General features: G+C 41.0%; 2 protein-coding genes across 4 annotated transcripts; one reads left to right on the top strand and one right to left on the bottom strand.

Moving 5' to 3' along the window:
• The first annotated feature begins 1188 nt into the window (after window positions 1-1188).
• On the top strand, window positions 1189-12394 carry leng8 (leukocyte receptor cluster (LRC) member 8). Its single transcript, XM_085474012.1, has 15 exons — window positions 1189-1575; window positions 2223-2355; window positions 4229-4363; window positions 4483-4560; window positions 4821-5256; window positions 5586-5751; window positions 5832-6002; window positions 6112-6360; window positions 6450-6611; window positions 6721-7009; window positions 7308-7409; window positions 7511-7579; window positions 7685-7814; window positions 7962-8169; window positions 8265-12394. Exons 1-15 carry the CDS (start codon window positions 1535-1537, stop codon window positions 8425-8427), a joined length of 2532 nt encoding a protein of 843 aa, XP_085330138.1. The 5' UTR covers window positions 1189-1534; the 3' UTR covers window positions 8428-12394.
• On the bottom strand, window positions 11999-26247 carry rbfox1l (RNA binding fox-1 homolog 1, like). 3 transcript variants are annotated; one of them, XM_085474014.1, is made up of 12 exons: window positions 25802-26247; window positions 21018-21254; window positions 16542-16721; window positions 16383-16436; window positions 16205-16297; window positions 15897-15966; window positions 15760-15819; window positions 15519-15654; window positions 15402-15441; window positions 15244-15311; window positions 14264-14336; window positions 11999-14175 (listed from the first exon to the last, which is right to left on the bottom strand). In XM_085474014.1, exons 1-12 carry the CDS (start codon window positions 25886-25888, stop codon window positions 14131-14133), a joined length of 1143 nt encoding a protein of 380 aa, XP_085330140.1. In that variant the 5' UTR covers window positions 25889-26247; the 3' UTR covers window positions 11999-14130. The 3 variants fall into 3 exon arrangements, with proteins under 3 accessions (XP_085330140.1, XP_085330139.1, XP_085330141.1); XM_085474013.1 differs by lacking the exon at window positions 25802-26247 and adding an exon at window positions 22265-22335; XM_085474015.1 differs by lacking the exon at window positions 25802-26247 and having other exon boundaries at window positions 16542-18283; window positions 21018-21082.

The following is a 26247-nucleotide window of genomic DNA, read 5'->3' as shown; positions in this document are numbered from 1 at the left end:
GCTGTCCCTCTGATGTGCTTGTTCTTTAACTCTGCCAACTCCAGCTGTCTTTGTGTTAATGACACCACCTCCAAACCACACATCACAGTAGGTTTGACCATCACCACTGCAAACAATAACTCGGAGCAGATCCCTGTTGTAATCAGCAAATGTAATCTGCTGTCCTCATACATGCCCTGCACCACCCTCACATACTTCACCCACTCAGGGTGGCAGCAGGCCATGTGAACTCGACGGGTAACCGACTTTGACTGTAGTACACTCACAGAAAAATGTTGCCACAGTTGTAGTGCAGAAATATCTGTTAGATTACAGAGACAAATAGGAGAGACTTTTCTGCAAAAGTGGGATCACTGAAGTCACCACAATGTCCTCAACAGGTTTCCATTTCATTTGTTTTGCAGTTTTCGATAGGCTCATGCTTTAAAACCTGCGTGCAAGCTCATGAATGACCTATTTATAGTTTCAAAGCGACACGAGGGGTACTTCCCCTCAGCATGATGGTTGCAGAAGGACTAAACTACTGTTAACTGAATAATTATACTGAGCTCACACTAACATCCAGTTGGTAAAATGGATGTTTATGTTTTCATTACCAAACTATATGAATAAGTATAACTCATTGTTGAAGTCAGTGACTGTAATGGACCCCTGAGACCTACTGACTCTGGTGACAGACTGATGTGTATGGAGTGGAGTGGAGATGGACAGATACTGTGAAAAATGTCTCAACTTCTTGTGTTGACGCTTACATCTATTGTATTTATAGCCTCTAATACATTTAATCAATAGAAGTTAATAAAAAGTGCTTTAAAATAGGCCCATTTATATTTCAGCCCCCCCCCCCCAAACAAACCGTTTTAAAATACATGAAAAGCTGAAATATATGTTTTGCTGCATTAACTACCTTACGTGAATTATTAAAACGTATTCAGAATTTGACACACTGCTCGTCCCAACATAAGCTACCTTTATGGGCTAAAAGTATCTGTTATTGGTATTTACGTGGTGGCGGATCGATACTAAAATTCACAGTTTCGTAAAGAATTAAAATGAGAGTCTAACCATAATCCGGTTTAAGGTTTGATTGGTGTAGTTGATAGAGGATAGAGAAAAACGTTCCGTGTGCTCAGCACTGCAAGGCGTTACTCTTGGAAAATTCAACCAATAACAAAACAGCAAGGTGTCACGTGACTTGGCAGGTTTCGCCTAGCTGCCATTTTGTATCTCCACTGTGCGGTCAGATGAAGTTGGTCGTCAACGAACGAGGGACGAAATAAGATGAAATTTATGCTATTTTATTAATTGGGACATCTTGCAGAAGTATATTTAAGTGTGATATATTTAGTTAGGCAGTGTTGTTCGAGGTCGACCGGCTGTTCTTCTTCTAACCGGACCGTTGGCCCTCGCCTCGGACTTCATCTTGTTTACATTCTACAGCGGAAAAGCTAACGCTAACGCCGTTAGCCAACCTGCTAGCTTAGCTGGCAGACAACTTTCCCTGCGTTAGCTTTCTAACGCTAAACATAGCGAAATGGCGGCCAACACGACACAAGCAGCCCCTACAACTAACTGGTAGGCAACACTCTTTGAACAGATTGTGATTTTAGGTTAACTTGCTTTAATGTATGACTGAAATAGGTATTTATACCCTAATCTTAAATTCGTGGGAAGGATGTTAGCTTAGGCCAGGGTGTTGGCAAGTACTAGCAGGCCGTTGGAGTAGTTAGCAGAAAGGTGATTTGTTAAGATGCTTGTTTTTTTATACATTATTTGTGAACATGTAATATTTTTGATTGAACGCCAGGGTTTGTTGCACCTCACTCTAATGTTGTACGTTGATGTTAGCAAGCGACAGTTGCAGTTTTAGGGTAGGCCTTAATTCATCAGCTGTTTTGGCTGTTAGCTGTTGCTTTAAACGTAATGATTTAATCATCTGCTTGAGATGATCTAATTAGCTGATAGATATCCGGTGTTAACAGAGGGAGGGTAGACTTGTTGTGTAAACGGGTAATGATTAAATGGTCAACATTTTGAGCACAATAGTAATCGTCAAGTAGGCCTTCAATCTATTTTCTGAAGCGAGCAGTTGTCTAAACGAATATAAATCTTATTGCAGACGGTAATTGGGCTTACTTCTGTTTTTCTGCTGATTAAATGGGTTTGATCATGTGTTCTGATCACTAGAATAGACTTGATACTTGACCTTTTGTTGATGGCAGGTCCTATGGTGCTGCTGCAGACGGCCAAGTCCATGAAAATCCTGAATGGGAGAAGGCAAGACAAGCATTAGCATCCATCAGCAAGAGTCAGACCTCTGCTAAGACTACACAACCTAACAGGACCGCTGCAGAGGTTTGTCTTTTTGTGCAGTCTGTTTGTTACACCTGAATATACCTGTACCATATCATATAGTCTCCATTATAGCTATATAAATTTCTGTATGATACAAAAATATTAGAATATTCATATTCTGATATTGCCTTAGCAATCTCATGCAGTTATATTCCCTAGTGAACATCAGTGAGACAAGCTCCAGGCACGTCTTGAGAGCCTGAGCTGCATGACAGCCTCCAGTGATCTAGCACCTACAAAGCGAGCCACTTGAACATCCTCCAACAAGCTTAATATTTGCAAAATATGCAAGGATATTTTTTCTTGTGAATTTGAAAGCTACAAACTTGTTTTATTGCTTTAGACAAAAATCACAAGTTCGAGTTCAACCAGGCTGCGAAGGAAGATGTACTAGCAGCTGGACCATACACCCATTATTTTATGGTCTTCACCTTGCAATATAAATTGCCTTGAGGCAACTGTTGTTCTGACTTGATTTCACTTAATAAAACAATTTTATTTTTCAGTTTTAGTGTAGTGCAGCTCTTGAAGAGTTACAAGGCTGTTATTTTAGTTAAACCAAAGTGTTTAATAGTTATTTTATATCTTGTTGCATGCTCAGTCATCCATGTAAAGAAAATCCGGAAAGTTGATTCTGTCGCATTTTCATGAGGACAAATGTTTTGTCACTCATCCAAGTGACTTCCTCAGTCTCGGCTGAATGCAGGTTTCCCCCACCTTATAAACAGCACATTTGCATAATGACCAAATCTAGTGCCTAACAATAGGCTGTGAGTTCAGTTTCATGATCATTGGTCAATGGCCACAAGTACCATTCAGACTTAACATGAGTTTGTCACTTGAGACTATTATCATGTAATTTGTGGCTGTTTCAAAAACCAGAAATGTATGTAAGGATGAGTAAAGTAAAATCCATTTTAGCATTTTAGTTTTTGTCAGTCCTATTGATCCTCCATTGGGGGGAGGCCAAAACCTTCCATGGTTTTTTTTTTTTTTTTTTTTTGGGTTTTTTTCTTCATATGCAGGACAATCCTTGTGTAAATAAAATGATTGAAAAGTAAGTCTAGAGTGCCAATTGAAGGGGGGGGGGGGGGGGATTCTGTGAAGAAGAATGGGGGATTAGCTTGAATACTAGCAAGGATGTCCTAGGTTTTTAGGGTTAAAGTGGTGATCACTGATAATGACCTAATTATATTGTTCACAGCAGTTAAAGCACTGAAACCTCCTACTTACTGACCTAATCAGATTTAACTGTGAGTTTGTGTTTATGTTGTGTGTGTATATATAGAAATACTTTCTACACATAGCAAAAACATGAGATAAGCAATACTAGATTGTAGTTCTAGTCTGACTTATGTGTTGTTAATGATATATTAGAATATATTGTTGGCTTCTGCATTTGCAGATGTTTTACAGCTTTCCTTGGGGCTTGACTGCACCAACTAACAAAATCATAGCTGGCTCAACTCCTGCTGCCAGTTCCTTTTAGTACCTTCTTTTATTGCTCTTCGGATTAATTATTTACAGAAAGAATTCTCAAAGATGCAGGCTGTTAAATTCCCAAAATTAAATAAAAATATTGCTCCCTAGAAACAGTAATGGCCACGGTATTCATCCAGTAGCACAATCCTACTTGAATAATGGTCTTATTAAAACTAGACAACATAAAGATGTCTTATGTATGATGAAGCTTTCTTGTAGTACAGACCCCAGGTATTAACCTTTTTAAAGTGTCTTATCAACTGTTTTATTGGTTTCACAAAGGTGAAGTTTTATGTTCACACTGCACTATAATTGCTGTCTGTGTTGGACTATGTTTTCTCAGTTCCTGGTGGTAACACTGAAGCCATGTTGCGTTTGTCTGTTATTTCAGGCTGGCCAATTCCAACCAGCAGCAACTGACTCTGCTGCTATGCAGCAGCAGCAGTACTATCCGTGGTACCAGCAAACTCAGCAACACTATCCTGGATATACATACTCTTATAACTACTACTACCCCATGGGGCCAGTAAGTAAAGATATGAGCACTGCTGCTTTCATTTGGAGAAGTTTTGTACAGTTACACTTTTTACAAAAACTGAATTTAAAGTGAGAAATATTATAAAATGTCCTTTTCTGAATTTCCAGTATGGTGGTGCCTATCCTCCAAATCAGTATGGTGTACCCCCAGGGCCTTACCCAGGAACTCCTACGTCTAATGGACAGGTACAAAATCTACATTTTCTTAGTAAAGCAGAATATTTATATGTAGAAATGATTAATATGATTCATGATACTTATCTGGGATTAAGAAACCTGAAAAATAAGCACATATTCAGGCACCACTGAAGCTGTAGTAGTGTTACAGGTTATATGGTTTTTTTGAAGTATTGCGTTTATTCTCCAGATACATGTGTAGCTTGCTTATGCTTGCAAAGTTTCATTTTTGTTGTAGTGCTGAAACAGGTTTTTCTGTCTTTTTACAGCCTCCCCCAGTGCCTGGAATGGAAGATCAGTCCCCCAGCTACACCTCCCCAACTCAACCTCAACCACCTCCCCCTGCTACTCCTCAACCACCCCAGAGCCCAACCACCTCAGAAAACCCCCCTCCTCCACCACCCCCTCCCATTCCCCCACCACCCAACTCCCAGTACCCCCCTCCCCCATCACAAACTTCTTACAATACCAACAACAGTATGACATACCCACCTGGAGACCCCAACCAGATGCAAGTCTACAATCATTCACAGGGAAGGCCTAACTATGGACAAAACTTCCAGGCTCAGAATGCCTATCAGGCATCTCAGAATAATTCCCAGCAGCAACAACAGCCTGCTCAGTATGCAGCTGGACTGGGCAGAGGAGAAGCCAACAAGAACAAAAACCAGAAGCAAGGACAGCAACTCTGGCACCGCATGAAACGTAAGGTTTATTGTCTTGCTGGGAAGCTTACATTCCTAATGTTAACTTTATTGATTTATTACAGAGTTTAATGGATGTGTTGCTGCTTTTGTTTTCATTCTATCCCCCTCTTTTCATTGTATTCAAGTGCAGTGTGTAGATGCACCATATTCAAACAAGTTAAAAACTTGTTAGGCCATTAAATGCAGAAATAGAGTAGGAGACTAAGTGTTTGTGGTGATCAGTCTAGCAGTGTTCATCCAAATTCAAAAATATGTAAAGGAATAAGTTGCTATTGCTATTATGAGAGTGAGTTTCAGTTACAATTCTATGATTTTTACATCTTGTAGAGGCACCTGGCACAACTTCTGTGAAGTTCAATATTCCCAAGAGGACCTATCAGGTATCCCCAGTTTCCAATCAGGCTTTCCCTCCAGGCGAACAGCCCCCGGGGTTGAATCCAGCACCTTCATCTCCTGCTACTGCCAGTGCTGCACCTGGAGGTCCTCAGGCACGGTGAGAAAACTGCTCTGTCTACAGTAATTCTTGATGTGGGAATGACTTGATGACTTTAAATGTAAATGCTTCTCCTCCAGACCGCAGGACTGGCCACAAGCCATGAAGGAATATGTGCAGCGTTGTTTCACAGCTTGTGAGACAGAGGAAGACAAAGATCGTACGGAGAAGGTGCTGAAAGAAGTTCTACAGGACCGCTTAAAAGATGGCTCTGCTTACACCATTGATTGGACCCGTGAGCCACTGCCAGAGTGAGTTCAGTAGTAGGTTGTGGTTGTAACTACTTTAGGCATTGGAGTTCTGCTTTTGTTTTTTGTTTTGCATTCAAACTGTATTCATCTTTCTCTTCTCCTTTTTTAGGTTAAAGGTTAAGCAGTCTCGTTGGGAAAGCATTGCACCTCAGAGGACAACCGATACCTCAGTTGGCTGTGGTGGAAGCACAGTGGCTGGAGCTTCAAGAGGCAGAGGTATTGGACACAGATTGGGCAACTACAGGAATATCTTTTCTCAAAGGAGTCCAACTTCTAGTTCATCCAATTCCTCCTCCCGCTCACCATCACCTTCGCACAGCCGGCACAGGGACCGCAGCAACCAAAGGCACAGACGCAGGTATGGAACCATTTCTCCTCCTCTCTTTGGTTATTGTAGTTTTCCTGCATGCTCCCAGCTCAAATGTTCTCCTGTTTGTTTCCTGCCAGTGATTCTGACTCGCAGTCAGATAGCAGCATCTGCAGTGACCTCCGACCTCAGCTTTCAAGGCGAGGTCAGAAAGGAGGGCGTGGTCGTGGCAATGATCGGGATAGAGGGCGTGGAGGTGGTGAGAGAGGACGAGGAAGAGGTGGAAAAGGAAGAGGAAGACGGTAAATTTATAAAGTCTTGTATCGTTGTTTAGCAGAAAGAAAACATTTTTGTTTTGTCTTTTTAAGTTGCTTTATGGTGCTGATAGTTAGTATACCACCTTTTCCCCAGAAACATGGAGGATTCAGCTGTTGGAAAGAAGAGGAAAGGTGGCAGTGCTGGTTTGGATTTCCACGATCCCAACAGAGAAGCTAAGAAGCAGAGCCGAGCAGCCCGTTTCCAAAAACAGCTTCGCTCAGAGCCTCTGGTTCTCTCCATCAATGCCCTGGACCTGCCTGATGGAACACAAGAGGGCCTTAGTTGGGAGGACTGCCCCATTGTGGGAACATGTCAGGACATCACCAAGCACTACCTGAGGCTCACCTGTGCCCCTGACCCCTCCACTGTGCGCCCAGTGCATGTAAGTGTCAAGGTTTTTTTTTTGTTTTTTTTTTTTAAATCTCATTCTACTTGTGCATTTTGCTTTTAAATTCAGATACAATGTCCACTTGCATTATAAAATCATTTTGTCAAGAGAACAAGGAATTCTTTTGAAATATATTCTTGAATAAGGATTTTTTTTCTTACAATATTGAAGGAAAATCTCCCAAGGACAGAGGAAGGGGAACTGAATCTGTGCACTACATGTACATACTCCTAAATCCCTGCATCACAGGGCATCAAGATTCAGGCTTTAAATGGTTTAACTGTCATTCTAGGTGCTGAGAAAATCTTTGCAGGCTGTGAAAGCCCACTGGAAAACAAACCAGGACTATACATATGCCTGTGAGCAGATGAAGTCCATACGACAGGACCTAACGGTTGGTTGTCCTGAAATGCTATTTATTTTTTCAAAGTTAATTGATGTCTTTGTTATTTTATTCGTTCATTCATTGATTTTATTCCTCTTACCTGCACCTAGGTTCAAGGAATTCGTACTGAATTCACAGTGGAAGTGTACGAGTGTCATGCACGGATAGCTCTAGAAAAGGTGAATCTGTTGTTCCTCAGTAATTACAGACTACTTAAAAGTAATAAAGTGTTTTTGTTTTAAACTGGTTGAATGCTTATCTGTTTGTTTATTTATTTATTTTAGGGAGACCATGAAGAGTTCAACCAGTGCCAGACCCAGCTGAAGGCCCTGTATAAGGACAATCCCTCAGAGAACATTGGAGAATTTACAGCATATAGATTGCTGTATTACATCTTTACTAAAAACTCTGGAGGTATGCTCAGATCTTTTTGGAAGTCTTCACCACTGCACTGAACATTGTGGGATTTTTTTTTTTTGTTGTTGTTTTGTTTTAACTATATTTACAAGTTTCTCTGTCTCAGTTTCTGACACTGGCCATTTATTCATCTTCCCCCTGCAGATCTAACCACTGAGTTGGTGTATTTGACCCCAGCACTACGGGCAGATGATTGTGTGGCTCATGCCCTCTCACTTCGTGCAGCTTGGGCATTAGGAAACTATCACCGGTTCTTTAAGCTCTACCTGGAAGCCCCGCGTATGGCTTCATATCTCATTGACAAGTTTGTAGAGCGTGAAAGAAAGGCAGCACTTAGGGCCATGGTCAAAACGTAAGTTATGCTCCAGTAACATGCTAATTGTAAATTTTAGCTGCTTCATTGCTGACCAGTTTCCTGACCCGTTTGCCTATTTTCTCTGTCCACAGGTTCAGACCCGACTTGCCAGTGCAGTATGTGCAGTCCACCTTAGCCTTCTCTTGTTTAGACTCCTGTATGGCCTTTTTAACCGGGCTAGGAGTCACATTCACGCCTTCTGATCCCCAAAAAATAGACTGCAAAACCAGCACAGCCTCTTTGGCTGCCTCCTGAGAGGGGTGGAAGGGTAGCACAGTGAAAGGAGTGGCTAAGGGACCATCATGGATCCTTACATATTCAATGCACTGCACTTCAGATACCACAGCGAGTTCAGATAAGAGCAGTGGCAGACTAACACCCATATAGAAAGATGCTGGCTAGTGTATTACTCTGTCAGGCCAAAAAATGCAGATCTGTTTTTCTGACACTAAGAACTGTTCTGAAAATGCACAGAACTGCACATACTGTCACTCACATATTCTAAGTTTAGCCCATCTCATTACATTTATGATGCCACATAAGTGAGGGAACAGATTAGACCTGAGATCAAGTAGTCTTAGTGACTGAGAAGTCATAGAACCAGATCACAGTTCCTGTTCCGTTACCACCTTCAGATTTCAACGCTAACAGTGTTGTTATGTCTTTTCCTTCCCAAGTCAGCAGCTCAAAGACCAGAAGATTCAACTTTTACCAAAAGGGAAACGGCTTTTCAAGTCATGCATCCAGCTCTTCACTGTCTGAAGTCAGACCTGCAAAATCAAGTCAAGTCTAGCTTTATTCTTACAGACTCAGAGATGCCAGCAATTTACCTGAAAGAAGAGGTGGTTTGTATGCCCTTCCCGCATCTAGTTTCCTCCTCAAATCTACAGCTGGCTGTTCCTCCCATTTGTCTCTACAAGGTCTGTGAAAGAAACTGAAGTCTAAAGTCCCGTTCCTGATTTAGTATTATTCATCCACTGCTCATGTTTATGAATTGGTCGATCAGCACTTAAACAAGTCTCGGATACGCATTGACTTTGTAACGGATAAGTGTTCCTCATCAAGATCAAGTTCCATGACCTGGAAGCTGAGCTTCATGTTCCAGAGTAGCCCCAGGCAGAGTGCAGTTCTGCTTCCATCACCCTCAGGTAGAAGTTCCTACCAGCACCTGGTGTCCAGCTCACCCTGTCAAATGCAGCAGTGCACCTCTGTATCCTCACCAGCTGTTCCTCAGAAAATAATGGTGACGTCACAGCTGACACCTTGGATGTAGCTGAAAGTTAGTTGGGTTTTTTTTTTTTTTTTTGAGGTGGAGCATCAAAGGAAGACCTGCAGCTTCTTCAGGAAGGCTTAAAAAGTGGTTTGTATACTACACGCAAGGCTGGTAAGAGAAAGGGACTCTTCTGGAAGGAGGTGGATGACCGCACAACAGAGATGTTGCCTCAAGTTTTTTTGTTTTTTTGTTTTTTCCCAACTTGTTTTACATCTTGTGGGTTTATCACTTATCAGTATTTGGCATTCTCTTGTGCAAAAGGAAAAAAAATTATGGCGGTGGAATCAGAATTTTATTTTTTAAATTATATACTTCGTAATGATTTTTGGACAGTCCACGTGTCATTAAAAAATTAAACAATATCCTAAAATCCCAGAATTTTTACTACACAGATGGAAGCTGCTGTCTCTGAGTATTGCAATCAAAACATGAATTTAAAGTGGTACAGACAGCAGTGAAATAAAGAAGTAGTTTGAGTCCAGACAAGTGCTTTTATGTCCATTTTTTTCCCCAGAAGATATGAAATTTTTAACAAAAGGTTTGAAATGGGAGCCTCAGTTTAGTATTTAAAAAAACAAAACAAGATAAAAACAAGCTCTCTAAGTGGCCGTGGAGTTGATTCTCTGTACTTTGTGCTTTTTAGGACCCAGTTTAGTAATATTGATGGTATATTAACAACCCTTTAGACAATGAGTGGGGAAATTCAGTTACGCTGAAAATGGCGATTGATCAGCTCCTAAGTGTGAGGAAAATAATCCATGTGTTGCTTTTCACCAGCAAAGCATCTGGTCCTAATTGAGTTGTGCTGAAAACGTGTAGGTGGTCAACATTGTTCCTCCTTTTTTTTTTTTCTTTTCTTTTTTTTTTCTTCTAAATTAATATCAGTATTAACCGCTGTAGGAACATTGAGTCTGACATTGAGTATTTAATCCTGTTTTGATTGATAAGAACAGGAATGGATTCAGGCTTAATGTAAAACCTCCACGTTTACTTATTAACAGAGTATACTTTGTAAATACTGTATGATAATTGATGTGATTTCTTTTTAGTACACCGTGTAGGTTTTTTGTTTTTGTTTTTTGTTCACACATGGGTAAGTGTGAATGTTTTTTGTTTGTTTTTTCTTTGTTCATACAACTATTGAACAAATTTGTGAATATGTTAAAAAAAAAAAAAGTAGAATTTGATTGTATGCAGTGATCTCAGTGTGGCTATATCGGAGAAATGTCAGTTAGCGCTGTTTCCGAGTGCAGCCTGAACACAGTTGCACAGGTTGTCAAATCCAATTTTGGCTCGATGCTCAGACTCCATTGGTCCAAAAAAGAAGGAAAAATAAGTTGTTGAAATTTTTCCCTTTAGGTTTTGTGCCACATTTTCCTGTTTTGTGCTCTCTGATTGGTTCCTGCTGGTTTCGTATATATTCAGTGACAAATCAGACCAATGTGGCTAAAACCTTGCCTCCTGACCAATCATGTCGATGAATCACGTGTGACCCTGGATCATATATATATTTTAGATGTGTTCGTTGTTGACCTTTGATTTCAGCATATGTTTTGTAATGACAAAGATCTCAACATGTTTCCTTTCTTCCCCCCCCCCCCCCCCCCCCCCTTCATTTACCTTACTCCCCTATCCTCCTTACTGCCCCCCCTCCCCTCACTCCTTAAACCCTCCTCCCACATGCCGCCAGACTTCTCGTCCTTCAGCTTGCAAGGCTGCTGCATTGCAGGAGCACACGGAGGGATAAGTGGGCGAAACTCCTCCAGATGCCTGCCGGAGAGAGTGAATTGTGAGCACTGTCTCGGTTTGACCCGCCTGAGTTGAAGCCATACAGCTCATAAAACACAGGGGAGCATTGCATAATGAAAAGTTGAAAATGTTGAAATGCTGCTAATGGGATTTGCTGCTAGCCCTTATTTAAAATGGTTTTGTGTGCAACATCGTACCTGTTCTAGTTTTTAAAAACAAAGCTCTCGAGTCGTGTTTTCCTTGTGCTGTGGGGTTCTGCGTGTCCAGATGCATTTGCATAGTTGTTTGTTGATAAGACTTTTCATATTTAGTTAGGTTGGATTTTTTTTCTCTCCACTGATTAGAAATGTTTTAGCTTTTGTTTGTTATACTGGCAGGCTGCTTGAGAGTTGAATTGGCATTGAATAAAATATGTCTGGACATGCAGAACATAGTGACCTAAAACTCACCAACACCTTTTCTTTCTTTTTTTTCAAGTATAAAGTTTATAGGTTTGTGTTCACATGCTAAGCAGTGACTCTTCTGAAATGATGTAAGAATTTTTTTTTTTTTTAAATTTAATGCAGGCTTGTATTCTATACATCTGATGTCTCAGATTTTCAGCACTGAAACAGCCCAGGATGTTTGTCTTTACATAGAAAAATCATCCAGATAACTAATGTACACATTTTCATTTAATACCCCACCCCTCCCAATTTTTGTGTATTTTGCTCCTATGTTGGTGTATACCTCCATCAGTCTTTGTAACTGCTTTTTTGACCCTTGAAGAACTCCCATCTCCCTCTTTCCCTCCACCTTTGTTCATTTCTTTTTCTTTTTTTAACTAGTTTTTTGTAGAATCTTCTCACTTTCTCTTCTTCACTCCTCCCTGCATGATGTTTCAACCTCTCTCCTCTCCCCTGACTCTCTAACCAGTATTTCTCTTTTGTCATTCTTACCCTTTTTTTTTCCTCTTATGTTGGGTATGTTTGTGACTGCCGTGTGCAACTCTCACTAGTAAGTATTGTATCCTGTCTGCAGTGCTTTTAATAGTTTGTGTTGCAGCACTTTAACAACTGAAGCTGAAGGTCTATCTGTAATGTGCCCTCCCTATCCCTCATTCCCATGGCTACATAGATCTGATAGGATAAACTGCCATTTTGTAAATATTGTGTACATATCTTTTGGAAAGACGTCTAATAAAAAAAAAAAGTACAGAGAGCACATACTGTCTTTTGTTTTTGCTGGAGTTGATTGAAATCTAGCAGTTCAGTGGAGCACAGAGTTGCTTGCAAACAGTTTATTATGAAGATGTTGAATGATGGCATCTGTGATAAAGCAGATCAGCTAGCAGACGAAGCACGATGGTTTAATGTTCATTCATATGGTGATAGTTTTTACTTTAACCAACACAGATTAAAAATCCTTGAGAGCAGCTGGAAAAAAGTTAGTGTGGAAGGTTAAAGATGTAGAAAGTGCAGCAGGAAAAAAAATCATTTTGTCATGCAAACAGCAAAAGGCATATAATGGCAAAGGACAGTTCAGTTTAAAAATAGCAAGAAAGCTGGCAAACGAAAAAGACTAAACGCTAAAAGAAATACTACTAAGAAGAAAAAAGGCAGAAGCAGAGCAGCGAAACGGTACAGAAGAAATTCACACGAGGAAACAAACGTGGAGTAAAGAAGTTGTTGCATAAAACACTTATAAGACTTAATAAGAAAAGATTAAAATGCATTGCTGATCTATCACATGAGGTGAAACTTACAAAGGAAATGAAACAAAGGCCAATAATCTGGAAGTTTAGAATGTGCAGAAAATAGAAAACAGGCCCAGGATGGTTTTCATACATGTAGAGCATGAATACTGGCACTGAGTGTTAGAAGGAGGAGGGAAAAATATGAGAATGATGCAACTAAACAGTAAGCAGTGAAATCACACAAAGAAAATAAAAGAAGGGTTTGTTTGGGGGTTTTTTTTCTATAGCCTTGTCGATGTAATGTTGCGTTGCCACAGAAGAAAAACCAGAAACCCAGGGAGTGAGGAGAAGCAGAATAAAGAACAGAAGAGATAGAGGAGAAAAAAGTCTGATTTATTCAGAGGTAAACATCAAACAAAGCAGAATAGAGTAAAACAAAGCCAAGAAGAACTAACTGATACAAGAAAAGAAGTCATTTAGCAGTAATGAAGGAGAAAAGGGAGAAAATACAGGACAGTGACCCTCCGGTCATCAAAGCTCAAGCAAGGTAGCAAGGAGTGAAGCCAGAAAACAGAAACTACACTGTGTTAGTATTTATGAACAGAAAGGTAGGAAAGGACTCAAGAAACTGCAAACAAGGATTAAATGTAACGGCTGTATGAAAAGCTAAACATGTAGATTTAGAGGTAGATTGTTAGAAATAAAAATAAGTCCAGCTGATAAACATTATTTCTGTGCTTTTAGTTGCAATATCAGTGTCGCAGCCAAATCGCTCTCTTGATGTTGAAACTCACAGACATTCCCACACACACACACACACACACACACACACACACACACACACACACACACACACACACACACTCAGTAGATAAATGCCAACAAAAATAAATCATTTAAAATTGTACAAAATGTTTTTTGCACAGTTTGACCCCTGAAAAAAAATCCCAAATTATTAAACACAAGAATCTCACAGTATTTTTTTAACCACTTATCCAAAAAAAAAAAAAAAAGCAAAGCATTAAAAGGTTTCAAGCGACAGCGTCTCCTATGTATTCTCCAGCAGAGCGGATGGTAAGTGGGTCCTACAGTATTTTAACCTTCAGTCTGTTTAGTCTCCCGAAGAGAGGTTGTGATGGAGACAGGAGGTGACACCACGTGTGCCACATTTCCGAGGTTGTTTTTAAGGATTATTGTAATCTGCCCTGCAGTGTCCCAAAGTTCAACAGAGATGCCCGACGACCCCGCCCTTCACCGGGCCTCAGTAGGGGGTGAAGCGGTTGTATCCTCCTCTGTACAAACTGGCCTGTTGACAGTAGTAGGGTGAAAGGTGCAAGTTAACCACCGTGATGTATTTCTCAGATTAAGCTTTGTTTACTCTGATAGCTGCTCACCATTGTACCGACCCCATACGTTGTTGGTCCGACTGAGTGGTGATAGGCCTCTGGAGCGTAAACCCGTCCATATCTGTTTAAAAAAATAATAATATCACGACTCCAATTAAACTTTGTTTCTTATTAATTTATCTGCAAATGAAATTCTGCAAATTCTTTATGATTAATGAAAGCCAACTGAAGTCAGGCATATATGTGAATTTTTTTACATTATGTGAATATTCTGCCATGATTAATGTGAGCATCCAGCACTGTAATAAGTTATGTGATGGAAACCAATCAAAAGCACATTTGGTACTGAATAATATCTGAAGTATCTTACAAAAACAGTACTTTGGGTGTTATTATGATATTGTTATCCTTGGAAGAGCCACACATCCCTTTGAGGTTGTGTTTGGAAGGCCATCCGGCATAAAAATCTGCCAAAACAAACATGTGGATCTGCCCACTGTGACGACCCCTTGTGACTAAGGGAGCAGTTGAAAGCTTCTTCTTCTACTAGCAGTTTGTGTGCTATTGGTTAATTTAAAGCTGCTTAACAAGGCCCATAAAATCCTTGAGATAAAAACAAGAACGTAATCTCAGGTGGGATCTTTGAGCTACACAGGAACAAAAAAATGAGGTTTTTTATTTTACATACTGTGTCCACTCACAGTAAATGTTACAAGATAAATTCCTGACTGTTTGAGAAAATCCAGATCTTTACTTCCTGGCACAAGGCAGAATATTTTCAAAAGCTGTGTTTATCTTGATAAAAGTTACAAAAGCCAAGTTTGAGTTCAAAGAGTGAGCTCTGTGTAGGTAGGAAGACATTTTCATGGGAATAGCCGAAATGCTCCAAATAGGTTTTGTGTTTCTGCTCAGGTAAAAGCGGTATATACTATTAGGCACACAGCTGCTCAGTGGTACTGCTGAAGCTCAAACACAGCATCAGAATGAGCAAGAACATTCATCTTTGTGTACATTGTTTGTCTGTTTACCCATCACTGTAGGTCGCTGTGGCAGCAGATGCTGACTGAGCCACTCTGTATGCTGCAGGGTATCCGCCCTGCATGGGAAAGATGAAGCAACAATAAAGCAGCAGCAACTGATTGACTGATTAAAAAAGTAAAGATATGAGTAGAGTTCAGCTGCGTACATAGACTTCTGCTCCATACAGTCCATCCTGATACACAACCCTGAAAAAAAAAGAATAAAACATTATCAAAATGAAAGTAATTGGATATAAAGCCGACACCGGTGCTCAGAGTCTTACCCAGGGTAGGTGGGGACAGCAGCAGGTGTGGTTGCAGTGGAGCGAATTGTGTTGTAGACAGCTCGACCCCGACCACGCAGCGCTGAACCGCGGTAGGCCAGCGTAGGAGTCGCTACAGGGTACGGAAAACTGGCAACTAAAATAGAGGAGAGGAAAAAAAGTAGCAGGAGGAGTGAAATGGCAGTGCTGATCATCTCTTCAGAGCAATATGTCAGCATGAAAGAGGGAAACCTTTAGTTACCTGTATAGAGCTCAGGTGCGTACATGGCCCCCATGACTGGGTTGATCTTCCAACCGGAAGCTGCAAAAACAAGGCCTCTATTAAAAACAAGCTCCAAAGATTAGTCAGGACCCAAATATTAATGAGAAGTTTCTTACTTGAGATTTCACCGTTCACGAGAGGCGCTTGGGGTTTCTTGGTAACTACTCGTGCAGTGGCATTATTAACCTGGGGATAAAATAATAAGGATAATCATGGAATCAGAAAGTTAAACCTACAACACAAAAGCTGCGTGATTTCCAGCCATGTGATCAATAAATATCACTTAGGTATAATGTCCAAGGGAAGTTACAGGGTCATAAATACATTTATAGTGAGGTGGCCATTTTTTTTCTCTCTCTGGGTAAAACAAAACTGCATGTTTGTTTTCTAGTTTTAAAAAAGAAATGGGGAAATCTCGCTTTACCTCGATCTTCCTCCCTTCCACAATTGTCCCGTTCAGCTTTTCTCTTGCTCTGTCAGCCTCGGTAGCATTCTCGAAAGTGACGAATCCAAAGCCCTGTGTGTTTGCACGGTTATATGTTTACTGATGAATGATTCCCACGTTGGTTTAAAAGCACTGATCATATTTCTGAGCTGCTCACCTTTGACCCCCTCTCATTGAAGATAATCTCTACATCGAGGATCTTGCCAAATTGCTGAAAGTGTCAGAGCAATTTTCACAGAGTGGAAATTGTTGGATTCAACATGAAAACATGGGCTCTGTGTATGTGTGAAGCTCAGAAACGAGGTGACTGTCATACCCCAAACATCTGGCGGAGGTCTGGGTCTCTAAAGCGAAAGGGGATGTTCGAGACATGGAGGCGTTTCGGTTGGGTTTTACCTGACCCCTCTTCCTCGCTACCGCTTCCTGCCCCGCCCCCCGATGACACGGACACACTGAGAGACTGGGGGTCAGAGGTCACGGGGACCAAAGAGTCCTCCTGACAGTGAGAAAGCACGAAACAGGACAAGGAGGCAGAGGAAGAGGAGGAGGCAAGCAAGTGGATAGAGGAAGAATGGACGGGAAGAACAAAAAAAGATGGAAAACAAAAGATGGAGAGGGTGTGAATGAGGTGGGACAGATGTGAAGAAAAATTGGGAGAGGGCATCAGTAGAAAAGCAAAGAAGGAAAAGAGAAAAACAAACAAACAACAAAGTAAATTCAACAAATTCAACATGTTCCAGAGAATTTCATGTTTAGGTAAAAACTCCAGTTGCGTAAGCATCACATGGCATTAAAGCTCAAAGATCACTTTCATGAGATCAAGTGAACCAAACCAAGTTCAACCAGCATTCAGCAACCAGTGAACCTTCTCAAGCAAATGTAAGGAGGCGTGGAAGGGGCTCCAGTTTAGTGAGGCGTCGTTGAATACATGCCTGTAGGAGATTAGGACAGTGACGCTAACAATAAACGCCAAATGTCTGGTATTAAAACTGCTCATTCCAGCCGTCGTGAAGAGTGAGAAGTTGTTTTAAGCTGTTTTCAGACTCTAACTCAAAGTTTCCCACAGTGGCTCTAACAACTACTTGTTTTACCTTAGTATTAAAGACATACCTGTGCTAGATTAACTTATATAAACTGCCCCATGCAGAAAAATTCAAGAACTAATGTGCCAAAACCAAAACATTCACTATCCCACAATGCACCACGATGCTAGTGTGTGTGCATGTATGTGCATATATATATATATGTGTGTGCAGGTGTGTTGGCCAACCAGCATTGTTCAACCATTGCAAGAAAAGTGGTTAAAAATATATAGATTTGAAAGAAAATCTGCAAAAAAGGGCAACAAACTAAAACCAGTGAGCTTCAGCAGCAAGAAACAAAAGGAAGAGGAGGAGCAGGGAGCACAAAAATTAACGCGAAAAAGAAAAATTACTGGGAGATGTGCTACTCTAATGGAAATAAGATTACACTCCCAAGCCCTGAGTATTAGCAGTCTAGTACCACGAGGCAGATAAGGAGTGAAAAAGGCTTCAGTAAACAAGGCAAAGAAGGTGCACAGAAAGGGGACAGAGTTTAAAACTGAAGGGTCAGTGGGGGACGGGTGGGGTGGGGGGTCACGGTGCTGCTTTTTTGCCAAAGGTTAAAGTCGTTCGTCAGGGGGCATCATTAATAAGAAGGAGACAGACAGAGAGAGGTACAGAAACACATTCATACAGACATATAAATGCACACAGGCTACTACTGGTGTACACTACACTGGCTCGATGTGGCTTCAACTGTAGACAGCAGACCCACACACACGCACACACACACACACGCACATACAGGCCAGAGTGGAGGGGGGGGGGACAGAGGTACAGAGGGTTGAGTTGGGTGGTGGTGTCATTGTCACGATGCAGGATTGAGTTCTGGACCTGAGCGATATTTCAGACGGGGGAAAAGGGGGGGAATCATCCGGTCAGCCTCACCCCGCCCCCCCCTTTTTGACCCCCTCCCTCCGTGGCGACGTCTCAACTTTCCCCGAAAATCATCACGGACCCGAGTATGTCTGGGACTCTAGTGATAAAATATATAAACGGGGCCATAAAACACCATTTATGAGAGGAGGAAGGGAGAAGCAGGACACAGAGCTGACCTGCCACACAGATCAGACGGCTCTGCGTGTGTCAGAGTAGATGTTTCCATGTCTGAAGGAGACTTCTGCACTGCAAAAACAAAACAGTCACACACATCTCTGACCACATAACTCATGTCTTCATGAATAAGAAAAAAAAAATCTGCTAATCCGTTAAGAATATTTAAACCTGTTCCAAGGTGAAATCACATCTTCAAGTAACCACTTCTGCAAGGTCCCAAAAGGTTGGTTCTGTTCATCTGGATGAACCGTTTTCAGTGGGAGAAACGTTTCGTCACTCATCCAGGTGACTTCTTCAGTCTCAGCTGACTGCAGGTTTCCCCAACCTTATAAACAGTACATTTGTATAATGACTGAAACTAGCACCACTGAATAAACAGTGGGCTGTGATGTCAGTTCCTTGAGCATTAATATGCAAATTGTCATTGATCAACAACCACTGATCAAGGACGAATGATCAATGGTCATGAGTACCATTCACAGAGTTGGGGAATGGCTGCAATCACAGCCCGATGAATCAAACACTGATGCACTAAAAAAATAAAATATATTTTTTATATTTTGTCTACTAAACAATATTTTGTTTACTAAACAATCCAGTTTTTAGAAAATAGAATTTTAAGGGTAGTCAAAGGAGCTTGCAAAGAAAAGCGTCTGGACTTCTTTAAGTTGCTTGAAGACGTTTCACCTCTCATCCGAGAAGCTTCTTCAGTTCTAAGGTCAAATGGTGGAGAGTCCCAGATTTAAACCCAGTGGGAGTTTCCCCCCAAAGAGGGACAAAAGGACCCCCTGATGATCCTCTAATCACATGAGCCAAGGTGTGAAAACGGGTGTGGGTCCCAATCAGCCAGAGTTTCAGGTGAGCTCATTGTGAAACCTGGCCCCACCTTATCATGCGATTTCCTGAGGTCAGATGGCCCAGGGTGTGAGTGGGCGCTAAGGCTTCTGGGGAGGGAACTCAAAACTGGATTATAGATGGTGTCGTAAACCATCGCCCCTGTTCAAAGATGGTCGCTTACAGTGGACATAGATGGCTTCTAATTTTAAGGGTAATATTTATTTCAGGCTTTACATGGTTAAGATAAGTTTTTTCAAAATAAAATAATAAATACGTTTTTTTCAATTACAGACCTGGGAAGTGACAATAGGTCTCTGCAGGCAGTGTGAGTGAAAATATTACATTATTTAAAAAAGACAAACTTTCTCTCGTGTGTGTTGCTGTTTTTTTAATCAATTCAGTGAGAGTGGCATGGTAAATTTTGCTTTTAAACTGTAAAGCCTGGTTCTGCTGGCTGTCTCTTCCTGCTAAAAAGGTTTTTTCCCTCTCATATTGCAGGGTTTTTAGCTTACAGTATTAAGGCCCTTGAGGCAACTGTTATTGTGAATTTGTTATTGTAAATGAGCTTGAAATTGAATTCAAATTGCTAATTAGGAATAATGCAAGTAGCCTACAGCTTACTGGTGGTCATTATTCTGCAAGTAGGCTAACAAAAAAATCACTTTGATTTTAACCTGATGGCAGCACAAGATGGAAATTCTAGAGAGTCCCTCAAGTTCTGAACTGTGTAATTGTATAATATAGTTTATTACAATTTCCATAAGATTCCAGCAGATTAGTAGCCTGTTGTAACAACAATTCCTCATCGTTTTATCAAGTTATTTCATTCAAAATCAAGAGGAAACATCAGGCAGCTCATAAAGACTGAGGCCAGTGTGACCTGTTTGTGCATTAATGTGTTCTCTGTTATTGTAGGGTCTTTATCTTACAATATAAATGGAAATTAAAGACGCTCCCACAGTGCACCGATGCTGAAGTGGTGCAGGCCACACACAGAAAGAGATCAGCAGCAACCAGAGACCACAGGGTGCCAGTGAAATTCATCAGTGTGGTAACTGCCAGTATGAGTAAAGGACACTGCTGCCACACCACCGGCAAGATTACACTGAAACATTTGAGGTAATAAACACGAGGGTTATCTACGCAACCAGCCAGGAACAGCTGCAGAGCAATGACTTTAGATTCAACTGAGGATAAAATTATAATGCAGGTTTCTTCCGTTGATTTAATAAAAGATTAATTTGGTTTTTAAAAGAATATGTAAAGCAAATTTGATGGTAAACAGGTTGAAATAATCTTATCGCAGTAGCAGAATGAAGACACAAATTATCTATTAAAAATTCTCTTTAGTTTCAAAAACCATTTGTTGATACATTTTTAAAGATGTAATCATTGTTTATCCTGTACCAGAAATGATTTCATCAGACAAATCACAAAAGCCTGACATGGACTTTATAAACATCCTTCAGATAGCTTAAACTGTAAACTGTAAGTATCAGCACAAAGTTCGAGCGGCGATCTGGAAAGGTGATCAGTTTTATTGACACTTAAATGAGACCTGGGGGAGGGAGAAAGGAAAAGTGGGCATTTATTTTCATCAATAAATCCCTTATCAGCTGCCTCGACATTTTGCTCCACAGAGGGTGACAGGCATTTCCATACAAGGACACCGCGGTGGACATGGGGCTCTAAATATAGAAGGAAACCCTATCTGGGCCTGTTGCTCTGCAGAACATGTGAAAGTGCTACCTGTCGACTTACTGACGATCATGTTTTATTGGCCTGGAACATCAACATTTGTCACAGACCGCTCTTACCGTGTTGCCAGATGTCAGAGAGTCGCCCCCATCGTGCTGAGGGCCCTGATAGACTCTGAGCTGGGGATGTTCCTGGTACTCTGAGCTCGGATGTGCAGAGCTAAAGTCGAGAGTTGCCAGTCTGCTGGCGGATGTTGGGGGACCTTGACCTGGTGGGGGGTAAGAGGGAGGCGGGGCATAGACCTGAGGCAGGGCAGGGTCTGCGCTGCCTGGGGCAGCCTCCTGAGTGGGGGCCCCCTGAGGAAAAGAGGAAGAGGGAGACGAATGAGCCACTCATGCCAGAATATGACAGCATAGATGTAAACAAACGAAACACAAGATGTTGTTGTTGATCTTCTGTTTTTACAATAAAACAAACTGCATAAACACGCTGCAGTGACACTGTGATCTTTAATGAAGATGACAGATACACAAATACCACAATAAATGATTGTTCCACCCAATTTTACACATCAGTTTAACTGTCAGAAGGAGTAAAATGCTGTGAAATCTCTTAAATAATCTGATAATAATAACCATAGCAAAAGATGTTTTTAACAGTAATAGTAAGACAAAATACAAAGCTAAATAAGCTTACTGGTAGGTTGCAGTGTTTGGAAGAGGTCACTATAAATTACCTTATATATTTACCTATTCTTTTTTAAATAACTGCCTTTTGTGAGTTTGTTTTTTGTGTGTGGTAATAAAGAAATAGTAAATTATCCTTGAAAAATACATCTGATGACCAGTCCTAAACACTACATTTCTTTTTGCTTATCCAAAGCAACATCCAAGTATAGATATAATTAAAAACATCTCTAATATTAAGACATTTCTCACAATTGTAATAACTGATTCATTCTTAATGCCAAACGTGGAGCTCATTGTTAAATTTAACTCTTTCTGTTTTTCCCATTACAAATGACAGATTTGGCACTTGAAAACAATATTTATGTCCAAAATGTTGACTTTATGTAGTACAATGTCATGTAAAATTATTGGAATCTCATCAGATTCAACAGCCACAGGTATGTTTTAAGTCTCATAGACTTTAGAATCTCTAATATCCATTTTAATTAAACAACTGTTTACTTAAAAACTTTTTTTTTTTTTTTAAATGCGTAACAAACTACCTTTAATGAGAAAAACAAGATTAAACAGGAAAACAGGACCTCCTCCAAACCAAGTGTAAGCAGTGGTTTGGAGGAAACTCCTGCGCAGTTTCCATTCAAGTGAGGTAAAAAGCAGAGAAATAAAAGCGGTCTTACCCCCTTACTGCATTCCTCGATCTCTGATGCATTGTCTAACAACTGCCGCATTTTTAATGCCAGCTGACCACCCGCCCACCGCACCATAAGTTCTACCCATCCACCAATCATCAAATGATTGCTAGAGGAAAAGTGACCGGGGGTGGGGGGTGGCTGTGGGTGGGGGAGGTGTTCCACACCAGCTGTGGACATCTGTAACTTTCAGTCACCTTGTTGCTCCCACAAAGAGCCCAGAGGGCCCCTCTAACCTACTCATGAACACAGAAAGCGTACGGAGCTTCCCCCCCAGGATTAAGTATTTATGAATGTGTGTGCTCCTGCTGAGGGTGCATCGTGCTAAATGTCGCCTCCGAGAATATCGGCCCTGACAGACACGGTTTTATTACCTCAGAGACATTTTCATGAACATCTACTTCTCTTTGTGTTGTGTGGAGTGGCTCAGTTGCCTTTTAAGAAACAGAGGACTTCACAAGCACAATAATGACATCAATGTTTGGGTTGGGTGCGAGTGAAGTGCTTCGCTGATCTTACTACAACATGACCACACAACAGAAAAAACAACAAAGTGAACACATTTACCCAGCTGTCAGACGATAGCATACTTATACTGCTTACACTTGAATTTCTGATGTTGAGCTTGCTTTATACTATAAACCTACCGCCGCCTCGTTTTGGACCCAGCCATGCTTCAGGAAGGCCGAGATGCATCAGTGATTCAATAGTGTTAAAGATCCCACCACATCAACATGACAGTCTGCACTCCCTGACAACGTCTGGCAGGAGATATGAGTCCACGTGTCACACACCAGGAGACTAAGAAACACAGTCTGTGCAGCCTCACCTCTTCACACTGACTGTCTACATATATGTTGTATATATGCCGCCTTCTGTACTGTTATATGTGTATTTAAACTTTCTGATTTATTGCTTTATATCTTGTGTTAGGACTTCCAGCTGAAGCATTTAACACAACAGTTCTTGTATAAACAGATGAGATATCTGTGACGGGCCTTCTCAGACTTTCAGGAGACAGGGAGTTCTTACAGGAGGGAAAACTTTCCAAGGACTTCATCGCAACAGTAACACTGAGTGGCAGATTCTTACTATTGGAGCTGTTCGTACTCTAAACTTTTCCATCTTAATACTTCAGACACATGTGACATGATATGTTTCAACCACATGAAGGTTTGTGCTGATCATGAAGATAATGTATAGAGCCCGTATGTTCATTCTGATGGTGGACAGTCCTCATTTAAAGATGTACAATAATGCTGCAGCACAATGTTCAGATGAAATTATTTCGTCTTGGCTTCCGGATACGACTTCACAAATCTAAGAACATTTATTCTGGAAGACAATCCTGGAAAATCCTCACATTTGTGAGGATTCCCCCACAGTAACTGGGAATATTTCTATTAGAGCACTGATACTTTCACTTAATCACTGGATCAGAGGATACCCTGAGTTACCTTACAAGCAAAATGCCACAAGTGTGTCAGCTGCCTTCAGGATTTAAAGGAGTCACGATTAAAAAAAACTCTATCCCACGCCAGCTCATAATGGCTGGCATAGCTCTGCTGGCTGTTAAACTGGTTGTATAAGCAAGGAAATGGTTGTCAGGCAGACTCTTGTTGGCTTGGAGGATTTCATTTGACCACTCTCTGTTGGTTTGGAGGAGGATTTTTAATAAAGTGTGCACTCTCAACAAACCAGATTTGACATTCAAGCAGGCTTCACCCTGATAATTACTGAATGAGGAAAAGTTGATGGAGATGATTCATCTGCAGCTCTTACTCGTTATTCAAGAGAAATATTTAAGTTTGAACCAGAGCTGAAAGATAGGTATTGAGGCACCGTCCAACTCTGAGGCCATTCTTAACTCTCGCACTGGAGCTGGAACATGTTTCCAAATATGTTGACACAACTTGCCCCTGCACTCTGTCCTACTTATCAGAAGAGACGACGATCTAGCTGCTCCGACCCTCCTCCGAGATATAAAAGCGATGTTGAGCGAAGAAAATGCATCTGTTAGATATCACTGTCAACTCTCCCCCCACCTTACAGACTAACTAACTAACCAGCCACTGTGCCTGATTCAGCACCACAGTCTCAACACGAGACTCCTCACGGGCTTGTTTTTTATTATCATTGCCATTTGTTCCCCCTCTCTCGCTCGTCTCCTTCCTCAGCTGCTGGCTTGCGGTCAGAGGTCGACGGCTCGAAGCCAGGTGCTTGCTGGGACAGTTGCCACGGGATTTACACAAGACGAAGCTGACTGCAGATGTGGCCTTTTGGTGCTGGCCGAGTTACAAATGTTAGCAACATGTAGCTTATTAAAGTGTAACACAATATTCCTTTTTTTCATCCATCCATCTGCACATTCTGCACATCCCGGTTCCTCCTATTGAGCGACACGACAGGCTTTTTGTTTATATTGCTGATAAAAAAAAAAAGAAGAAAAGATTGCTGATAATGAGGAGAGAGGAGTTTTACAAGCTGCCAAATGTTGTGTTAAAACAGATGCTCCACATCAGTCATAAAGGAATTTCCCCAGCACTTGGAAATATGACACTTTTAAAAAGGGAACAATTGCTGGATTGAAGTGAAGGATGTGAGCATTTCGGTACGCTGTATACTGTGTATATTGTTGCACTGACAATAAAGTTCTTGAATCTTGGAAGATCTAGCTGGGGCTTCAGACTATTTACTTCAGTGCCAGTCACCTTCAAATAACAATTCTCTCTGCATCTGTTTTCCATAAACAGCTCTCTGAATCTTATGAAATAAGTCAAGGTTACCCCGGAGGAGCCTAATATTCAACATTTAAATGCACAACAGGCTGGTTTCACACATTTATCTTAAGCACAGCTCACTACAGGACACAAGACAGGTGACAGACCCTCTTCCTGTGATTATCTGCTCAGGAGAGGAGGGCTAAAAATACAGCTGGTGTGAAGCACAGAGACAAGGTAGAGAGATACTAAATGAGCTGTGGCATTAGTGGCATGTCAGGGACACTTGCTGGTGGACTAAAGATAACCACTAATATGTCCTTACTAGTGAATAAATAAGACATTTCACAACTAGCACACTTCACACAGATCCTGTTGCATATTAAGCAATGCATCGATAGACTGAATTAGATTAAACTGTGACTTAGGGCCTTTTGGCTTCTTCTGCTCACTGGGAAATGTTTTAAGTTTTACAAAATACAGGGATTTTGTCTGGTAATAGGAATAAGATCTTTTTAGTTTAATCATTAAGCAAAATCATACAAAGGTGCTGATTTAAATGTCCAATTATTTGATTATATTTCTTAATGTGAGTATTTGGGTGAATAAAAGAATAAATAACAACCAGAGCTCTAGAAATGCAAAATAACTGACATTGAGATTAAGAATTGTAATAATAAATAATATTATTTTGTTGCATAAAGTTATAGTTCCCCAGTAGATGATTTCAGGGATGTTCCCTAGGGGGGAAAATCTCAGTATTTATGTGATAATGTCTGGCCACAGTGTAAATCAAGAAGTTTACCTGAACTATGCTGGGGTAGCATGTGGTTGCCTGTGGGTAGACGGGGAGTCCATAAGGCTGGAGGATCACAGTGGGTGAGGAGAGCATAGCCCAAAAACGACACACGAGGAGATGAGGAACGGAGGAAAATGGGAGGAAAAGGAGAGCAGGGGGAAAGGAAGGGTTGATGTACACACAGAAGAGCAGGCGATCAGGCTGGAATTTTTTTTTAAAAAGGGAGGAAAAATCCCAAATGAAGGAAACAGAAACTCCAAGAAAGTGAGGGAGGTGGGAAAAAAAGACCACGCTTAAGACTTTTGCTTCACCTCGAAAATGAAGTCAAGCAAGAAAACACAAGGGAAACCCCCAAAACACCCGGAAAAGATGGGATTTAGAGCAGTGAAAGAGAAAGCCAGTGAGCTTCTGTGTGTCCATCAGTTGATCATGCAGCCTGACAGACAGAAACA

The sequence above is a fragment of the Copadichromis virginalis genome, linkage group LG11, assembly GCF_057382275.1.
Source record: "Copadichromis virginalis isolate Kocher_CV1m ecotype Utaka linkage group LG11, C_Virginalis_male_GT1.1, whole genome shotgun sequence".
Classification (NCBI taxonomy): Eukaryota; Metazoa; Chordata; class Actinopteri; order Cichliformes; family Cichlidae; genus Copadichromis; species Copadichromis virginalis.
The sequence above is the reverse complement of the archived record's forward strand: the minus strand, read 5'-3'. Positions and strand labels throughout refer to the sequence as shown.

Excerpts from the sequence above, each read along its gene's own strand:
- leng8 (XM_085474012.1), top strand. The coding sequence starts at position 1,535 with ATGGCGGCCAACACGACACAAGCAGCCCCTACAACTAACTG. Across the intron at positions 7,010-7,307 it reads CCACTGTGCGCCCAGTGCAT|GTGCTGAGAAAATCTTTGCA; the intron begins GTAAGTGTCAAG and ends CTGTCATTCTAG. Across the intron at positions 8,170-8,264 it reads CTTAGGGCCATGGTCAAAAC|GTTCAGACCCGACTTGCCAG; the intron begins GTAAGTTATGCT and ends CTCTGTCCACAG.
- rbfox1l (XM_085474014.1), bottom strand. The coding sequence starts at position 25,888 with ATGCTCTCCTCACCCACTGTGATCCTCCAGCCTTATGGACTCCCCGTC. Across the intron at positions 16,722-21,017 it reads CTCTGACATCTGGCAACACG|GAGGACTCTTTGGTCCCCGT; the intron begins GTAAGAGCGGTC and ends TCTCACTGTCAG. Across the intron at positions 15,655-15,759 it reads CGCACCTGAGCTCTATACAG|TTGCCAGTTTTCCGTACCCT; the intron begins GTAACTAAAGGT and ends CCTCTATTTTAG.